General features: G+C 44.8%; 1 protein-coding gene across 1 annotated transcript in view; it reads left to right on the top strand.

Moving 5' to 3' along the window:
- Positions 1 to 3,647: 3,647 nt before the first annotated feature.
- Positions 3,648 to 9,071, top strand: part of rin3 (Ras and Rab interactor 3) — a 115,259-nt gene continuing 109,835 nt past the window's right edge. Inside the window, exons 1-2 of the mRNA XM_043697207.1 lie at positions 3,648 to 4,360; positions 4,631 to 4,802. Coding sequence (XP_043553142.1) covers positions 4,311 to 4,360; positions 4,631 to 4,802 — 222 coding nt within the window. The 5' untranslated portion in view covers positions 3,648 to 4,310. The remainder of the gene's footprint in view (positions 4,361 to 4,630; positions 4,803 to 9,071) is intronic.

Here is a 9,071-nt window from a genome sequence, read left to right as displayed (position 1 = left end):
GTCATTTTCCTTCAAGCCAAGAATACTGATGGGAGATCTGACTGTCTGACTGATGTGTGCAGAGTTTTGAGTAGCATAAACAGGGCAGATAGGGAGAAACCTTTATTTACTCTTAGTAGAGGGGCCAATAGCCAGTGCATATGGGTTTAAGGGAAGGAGCAGGAGATTCAAAGGGAATTTGAAAAAAATAAATTGCTTCAGAGATTGTGGATACCTGGAACTCACTTTTTTAAAGGGTGGTAGAGGCAAGGACCCTCAAGAAATTTAAAGACTACTCAGATGAGCATTTAAAATGCCATAGCATACAAGACGACAAGCCACGTGCTGGAAAATGCCATTAAAATAGATGGATACTTGATGACATGATGGGCAAATAGACTCTTTCCATTCTGTAAAAACTCTATAATGTTTTGATTCTATTTGACCTTCAGTCAAAGCTGCTGATTCGGGATCTTGCATTGCAGATCTTGCTACATATTCCACAGAAGATAGATAGATGGCTGAGGACGTCACACTTGGCATCAAAGCAGCACACCTACAGGAAGTCTGCTCTATCCTCTCAGCTCTGTGGCAATGTTGTCACAGTTTGGTGGTTCACTTCGCATACATTATTCTAAAAAAAGTCTTCAGCTCAGTCCTCTGACTGTTTCGACCTGGTTTTGTTCCCTGGTGAAATCAGCCATCCATATGGCTTTCAACCACTCGTAGCTAGTGCCCATTTGTGATATGACTCTCCTGCTCCTCGGATGCTGCCTAACCTCTGTGCTTTTCCAGCACCACACTCTTAACTCTGAGAGAGTGCTCTTGTAGTACAGAAGGCCTGCGTTCAGGTCCCACCTGCTCCTGAAGTGTGTATTAACATCTCTGAACAGGCTGATTAGAAAATACCTAAGCTACTACTGGCTGTTCTCCCCAGCAATAGGGAGCAGTAGAGATGGCAGCAAATGCCAGCCTTGACAGTGATGCCCACATCCCACAAACTAAAGAAATGACCCCCTCCTCCCCGCTTCCAAACCACCTGCAGGGCAAGTTACTAATCCACGCTGGAAAACTAATGGGCTGTTTTCCTGCCACAGACCAATGAGTAGGGAGGGCTCATGCACGAAACATCGATTCTCCTGCTCCTCAGACGCTGCCTGACCTGCTGTGCTTTTCCAGCAACACATTCTTTGATTCTGATCTCCAACATCTGCAGTCTGCACTCTCTCCCACAGACCAATGAGCCAATGTATATTCAGAATTAAAAGCTACACAGAATTCATCTTTCCTCTTTTAACTGTGACTGTGTGACTCATTGCAGTAAAAACAGAACTTTGACTAGAAACAAAAGTCACTGAAAAGAATGTGTTGATCATTCAATGGTGTATTTTTTTCACCATCAAGCTGAGGTATAGATTACTTATCCTGTTCATTAGCAAGATTTGTGTCAAGATAATTGCTCAACTTACCTTCTGAATACAAAAATGGCTTGATGCTTAATACAGAAACTGCCCAATTTTCATCTCCATTAAATGCAGTTTGTTTCTATAATCGTCTGTTCTATAACAAGGTGGCTCAAAGGGATAGAGCTCTGGTGGTGTAGTGGTAGCATCCATACCTCTGGGCCAGAAGGACCAGGTTTAAGTCCCACATACAACAGAGTTGTGTTATAATATATCTGAACAGGTTAATTAAAAATGTTCAAGCCCATATAAAGGTCCAGGTGACAGATGGAAAATGTGCATCCTTTTCGCACAAATGGCACTGTCCACGCATACAAATGACACAGGTCAGACCAAGTGATGTTAGAGATTTTGACCGTCGTGGACAAAAGCTGGTCAGATGGGCTGATCAGTGGCAAACGAAAAAGCGTGAGATGATGCATTTGGGCAAAACAAACATGGCAACGGAATGCATGAGCTGAAACATATGTTGCTGGAAAAGCGCAGCAGGTCAGGCAGCATCCAAGGAGCAGGAGAATCGATGTTTCGGGCATAAGCCCTTCCTGCTGCACTTTTCCAGCAACACATTTTTCAGCTCTGATCTCCAGCATCTGCAGTCCTCACTTTCTCCTAACGGAATACATGATAAACAGTACAGTTTGGGAAGCACCGAAGATCAGAGGAACCTTGTTGTGCATGTACACCAGTCCCTTAAGGTATCCAGACAGGCGGATAAAGTGGTTAAGAAGGCACATCATATACTTTCCTTTATTAGTTGAGACATAGAGTAGCGAGCTTATTCTGGACTTGTATAAATGTTATTTACACCACAGGTAAATTGTATTAGATGCAGCTCTGGACTTCACATTATAGGAGATGTGACAGTACTAGAGAGGGTGCAGAGCAGATTTACTAGGATGTTGCTTGGGCCGGAGAGATTCAGTTCTGAAGAGAGATTTTATAGACTGGGATTATTTTCCTTACAGCAAAGGAGATTGAGAGGGGACATGATGGAGATGTATTAAGTTATGATTCCTTGTTGGAGAGATGAATGGCCAGGGAGCAGGGGTTTGAATTAAAGGGTAGAAGGTTTAGAGGAGATATGAAGAAAAACTTTTTTTTCTCTCCAGGACTGTGGGAATCTGCCTCACTGCTGTAAGGGTGATAGAGGCAGAAACCCTCATAAGATGCTGGTAGTATTTGGATGTGCACTTATGATGCCAAGGCATACAAGGATATTGGCTAAGTGCTGGAAAATGGGATTTGAATACCTAGGAGCTTGTTTTTGGCCAGCAAGAACACAATGGGTTAAGGGTCCTTTTTCTATGTTCTTGACCACTGATGTGAGGGTTGGAGCTCCAGTTCACGACAGAATTGATTTAGTTTTGATTTGAAAGCATAGTTACAGCCGAAAATCTTTCTTGTGTGATCAATACTGATTTTAAGAAGAATTTGAACCCCTGCATTGTGGAAACAGGCCCTTTGGCCCAACACCAACCCTCTGAAGAGTTACCCACCCTGACCCACTCCTATATTGGCCCCTAACTAATGCACCTAACCTACACATCCCTACAGGCAATTTAGCCCAGCCAATTCACCTGACCTGCACATCTGAGCAAACCCACGCGGGCATGGGGAGATTGTGCAAACTCCACACAGGCAGCCACCTGAGGCTGGAATTGAACCCGGGTCCCTAGCACTGAGGTAGCCGTGGAGAGAAAAAGGCTATTTCTGAACTTTAAAACTGCAGTTACTGTCAAAAATCAATTTGAAGTCGGGCATAAAATATGCTCGGAATTTTAAACTTAACTTTGCAGGTAGTGAATAAAAATAATGAATCATAAAAATGAATATTCAATCAGTGATCAAAAATTAGAGTGATTCGTTTCTTTAAAGAGAAGCTTTAAATCAGTTCCTTTATTTATGTCTAAGCTGTTGAGGTTTAACAATATAAGAAATGGAAGTCAGTCATTTCTGTAGCACAGCATTTAAGGAATTCAGCTTGCTTAGTTCTGGAAACAGATGTTGCCTTGAGCTGTTTGTGCAAAGGATACTTCGTTTCCATCACCCAAGACGCCAAAAGGTCTGAACTATTTTTCAAGTAAATCACATTCTTTCTGCTCAGAATATTTTGTAGCCGATCATTTTTATCTTCTAACATGTTTTGAAAACCTTTTGTCTCCCCACATAAACTTTGTTTGGGTTTGTTCTTGGGAAATGCGCTGATGCAGCTCTCCTTTCTGCGCCGCTGAATCAAAGTAAGCAGTTGCAAAACTTTACAGACTTCCACTGCCTAGGTTTGATTGGAACATGCTATAAGTGTAGGGAACCGTCTGGTCTTATTTAGGAAAAGCTCTGTTTGGAGTGTGAGGGTGGGGAAGGGGGCGGGTGGATAAAGAGCTTACTCACCCTTAAAGGCACCAGAATAGTCAAAGCAATGCAGCCACATCTGCAAACAAAAATAAGACATTTACTTATTTAACTTGGAGCGCTTCGGCCAGATTTGAAGTGGATTTGGCTCCACAACTTGCCAGATGATGTCAGTGCTCCTCCCACACACCGTGTAAAATTCCAAGGCAGGGAAAGCTTTGAGTTAGTGATACTGAAAGCTTGACCATTTCGAGCTGCCTCTTCCTCAGATCCCCCCCCGTTTGTTCACACAATACAGGAAGTCAGAGAGAGAAAACCCACAGCGCACGCCTTCCTGCATTTCTACGTCTATTAGTGTTCAAAGTCTGCTCAATCCAACGCCATCTTTCTGACTGAGAGGCAAAGTGCGTTATTCTTCTTACTAAAATGTGGAGTTATTGCTCAGTTTGGAAACGACAGTGCTGAAGTCAGCATATTTCTTTAAATGGGTCTGCACAGTGGGGCTGATCGAGCGAAGCGATGATGGAGAGAACATCTGGACAAGAAGTGGAAACTGGAGACAGGCCAGGGTATGTAGCTTAACATTGAACAGACTGGTTATTGCTCAGGGTTTTTTATTTTAACAAAACAAAGCATCTTACTATCCCAGGAGCTTTCTCCTAATGCACTTCACAAGTTTGTGCATTAACATGCAAATTCAACTTTGCAAAGTCTGACTTCACTCGTACTGTTGTGTCAAATAATCTGTCAACATTGTTATTAGTGTGGCCGGTCCCATTGCCACGTAAATTCTAACTCTTATCTATAATGCAGCCAGGTTATGTTCTGTGTCCCTTTAGTTCACTGCTAGGGGCGAAAGATGAATGTGGACAGCCTGCCACCGCCACTGTCCCTTCGCCGTTTCCAGGCATCAGCATTCCGGATAAACTCATCAGGACTTGTCCAGTGTGGCTTCAACTCAACACCAGGAAAGAAAAAGTCACGGAAATACTCCACCGGGAGCCGCCCGGGGTAAGTGTGTTTCAGCCGCTGTGGTCAGGTCAAGTCCGAGCAGTGGGTGGGGGCTACTCCTATTAAAAACATTCACTCCCCATCGAGCTATAAAAAAACACAAAGAGGAAATGTTTAGATTTCAACTTTTATTTGACTAAAGTTTCGTTCACTCATTACAGTCTTTAGCGGAAGGTTTGAAGTCAGACCCTTTGTGGATTAGACTTGGATTTTTTTTAAGTCTCTGGGTCAGCTATGCCAGTGGGTCAGATTGTGTTGTCTAAACTATTTGAAAGTGGTCGTTCTTTTGGAAATTCCTTTTTACCTTGTTCGGTATTTTGTTGCAAACGCTCGATCCCGTTCACTTATCATTTAAGATTATTCTTCGAACAGCCTAAATGGCTCCTCCAAGCGGCAGCTAACCCAAGCACCGACAGAGAACATGTTAGGAGCCAGCAATTTAAATACTTCTTCAACTTTTCTCTATAATGAATAAATTGCCAAGCCAGTAAAAGTGATCAAAGTGGACATCATTGCATGGGGGCAGTTTGCATGCTTCACTGACGCATTTGCCTTTTGCTTGTGGTGAACACTGCTGTGTTCAGTGTTTTACTGCTCTGTCTGTCCGAGTTAAATAAATGGCTCTGGTGGGTAACTGCATTACCAGCTGGTGGACTGTAATTGATGTGAAAGATCCAATATCAGTCTAACAATAGTGCAGCAGCAGCAGCAGCATCAGTCTTATTCCCTGAAATCTTGGTGACTCCTTACTTTTAGAAATACAGTATTACAATTGTATGATTGGGTATTAGCAAAAAATACTCCGTGATATGAATAGACAATAGGTGTAAGAATAAGCCATTCGGCCCTTCGAGCCAGCACCACCATTCATTATGATCATGGTTGATCATCCACAGTCAGTATCCTGTTCCTGCCTTATCCCTATAGCCCTTGATTCCACTATTAGATTAGATTAGATTACAGTGTGGAAACAGGCCCTTCGGGCCAACAAGCCCACACCAACCCGCCGAAGCGCAACCCACCCATACACCTACATTTACCCTTTACCTAACACTACGGGCAATTTAGCATGGCCAATTCACCTGACCTGCACATTTTTGGACTGTGGGAGGAAACCGGAGCACCCGGAGGAAACCCACGCAGACACGGGGAGAATGTGCAAACTCCACACAGTCAGTCGCCTGAGGTGGGAATTGAACCCGGGTCTCTGGCGCTGTGAGGCAGCAGTGCTAACCACTGTACCATCGTGCCGCCCTTATCTTTAAGAGATCTATCCATCTATTTCTTGAAAGTATCCAGAGATGTGGTCTCGACTGCCTTCTGGGGCAGAGCATTTCATATATCCACCACTCTCTAGGTGAAGAAATTTCCCCTCAACTCTGTTCTAAATGGCCTACCCTTTATTTTTAAACTGTGTCCTCTGGCTCTGGACTCATCCATCAGTGGAAACATACTTCCTGCGTCCAGAGGGTCCAGTCCTTTAATAATCTTATACAATTCAATCAGATCCCCTCTCATCCTTCTAAACTCAAGTAAAGACAAGCCCAGTCACTCCAATCTTTCAACATATGATAGTCCCGCCATTCTGGGAATTGACCTCGTGAACCTACGCTGCCCTCCCTCAATAGCCAGAATGTCCTTCCTCAAAGTTGGAAACCAAAACTGCACACAAAATTCCAGGTGCAGTCTCACCAGGGCCCTGTACAGCTGCAGAAGGACTTCTTTGCTCCTATACTTAATTCGTCTTGCTATGAAGGCTAGCATGCCATTAGCTTTCTTCACTGCCTGCTGTACCTGTATTCTTAATACGATTATTTACATAGAGCCATACAGCACAGAAACAGATCCTTCAGTCCAACTAGTCCACATCGATCATGTTCCCAAACTAAACTGATCTGACTTGCTGCATTTGGCCCATATTCTTCCAAACCTTTCCTATTCATGTTTATCCAAATATCTTTTAAATGTTGTTACTGTGCCTTCTCCCGTTACTTCCTCTGGCATTTCGTTCCACACACAAACCATTCTCTGTATAAAAAAGTTGCCCCTCACGTTCTTTTAAAGCTTTCTCCTCTCACTTTGAAAATAGGTCCCCTAATTTTGCATTCTCCCATGCTAGGGACAAGACCTACTCAGGTAAAAACAATGACTGCAGATGCTGGAAACCAGATTCTGGATCAGTGGTGCTGGAAGAGCACAGCAATTCAGGCAGCATCCGACGAGCAGCAAAATCGACATTTCGGGCAAAAGCCCTTCATCAGGAAACCTACTCACAAGACCTACTCACCTTATCTATGCCCCTCTTGATATTACAAACCTCTATAAGGTCACTCCTAACTTCTATGCTCCAGTGAAAAAAGTCCCAGCCTATTTTTATAATTCAAGCCCTCCATTCTCAGCAATCTTTTCTGAACCCTCTCCAATATAATAATACCCCCTTCCTACAGGAGGGCGACCAGAACTGCACACAGTACTCCAGAAGAGGCATCACCAACCTCAACATGACATTCCAACTCTATACTCACAGATCTGAGCAATGAAGGCAAGCATGTTAAATGCCTTAACCCAAGGTTCAGAAACAGGAGGCTGGAAGAATACAGCAAACCAGGCAGCATCAGGAGGTGGAGAAGTCAACATTTTGGGTGTAACCCTTCTTCAGGAGTGGGAGTTGGTGTAAGGGGAACTGCAGATAATGGGGGGCAGTTGGGAGAGGGTTTTGGGTGGGGAAGGGGAGGTTGCTGAGTTAGTGATAGGTGAACACAGATAGAAGGTATGACCTAGTTGGTCAATGGGAGGAATGAATCTGGTTAGTAGCTGGAAGGAAGGGTCTATCAAAGTAATGGAAGGGAGGGGAAGGGGCTGGGGCTGGAAAGGGAGTCGGAGATGGGAAGGGAGGTTATTTGAAATTGGAGAACTCAATGTTGAGTCCTTTGGGCTGTCAGCTGCCCAGGCGGAAGGTGAGGCCTTGCTCCTTTAAATTGTGGTGTGATTCACTGTGGCAATGGAGAAGGCCGAGGGTGGTCATGTCGGAGAGGGAGTGAGAAGGGAAGTTAAAATGGACAGTGACTGGGAGGTCAGGTCAGCCCCTGTGGGCCTGACTGAGATTCTCGCCAAACTGTTTCCTTAATTTATGTTTGGTCTCCCCTGTGTAGGGAAGATCACATTGGGAGTACCAGATACAGTAAACTAGATTGGAGGAGAGGCAGGCGAATCTCTGTTTGGGGCCCTGGATGGAGGTGAGGGAGGTGGTGTATCGGCAGGTTTTGCATCTTTTCCAGTTGCGGGGTAGGTTCGTGGGATTCAGGGGAGTCAGTGGGGAGAGTGGCGTGAACCAAAGATTGGGTTAAAGTGGGTACTGCAGATGCTGGAGATTAGAGTCAAGATTAGAGTGGTGCTGGAAAGGCACATCATGCCATGTAGCATCCGAGGAGCAGAAAAATCGATGTTACGGGCAAAGGTCCTTCATTAGGAAGAGCTGATCCTGATGAAGGGCTTTTGCCGATACGTCAATTTTCCTGCTCCTCGGATGGTGCCTGACCTGCTGTGTTTTTCAGCACCATTCTAATCCTGAACCAAGGATTGGCAAAGAGGGGTGGGAAGGCAGAGAGGGGTGGGAAGGAGAAGATGTTCTTGGTGGTCAGGTCTAGTTGGAGTTGGCAGAAATATTTAAGGATAATACGTTGGATGCGGAGACTGGTGGGGTGGTTGGTGAGGGCAAGTGGGACTCTGTCTTTATTTTGTTTAGAGGTGGGGGGCATTTAGAGCAGTGGAGCAGGGAATGGAGGAGATGTGGTGGAGAGCTGTCTGGATGACAGAAAGGGTAAAACTTGCCAGTACACCACCCCCTTCACCTCCACCCAGGGCTCAAAACAGTCCTTCCAGGTGAGACAGAGAATCACTTGCGACTCCTTCAACTTAGGCATAAGTGAGGACTGCAGATAGATTCATAGAGATGTACAGTATGTTGCAATTGTACCAGCCTCCAACACTTCCTCTGGCAGCTCATTCCATACACGTACCACCCTCTGCATGAAAAAGTTGCCCCTTAGGTCTCTTTGATATCTTTCCCTTCTCACCCTAAACCTATGCCCTCTAGTTCTGAACCCCCCCACCCCAGGGAAAAGACTTTGGCTATTTACCCTATCCATGCCCCTCATAATTTTGTAAACCTCTATAAGGTCACCCCTCAGCCTCCGCTCCAGGGAAAATAGCCCCAGCCTGTTCAGCCTCTTCCCATAGCTCAAATCCTCCAACCCTGGCAACATCCTT

This window comes from Chiloscyllium plagiosum, chromosome 10 (assembly GCF_004010195.1).
Source record: "Chiloscyllium plagiosum isolate BGI_BamShark_2017 chromosome 10, ASM401019v2, whole genome shotgun sequence".
NCBI lineage: Eukaryota > Metazoa > Chordata > Chondrichthyes > Orectolobiformes > Hemiscylliidae > Chiloscyllium > Chiloscyllium plagiosum.
Note: the sequence above shows the minus strand (reverse complement) of the source record. Positions and strands in the feature narration are given on the sequence as shown.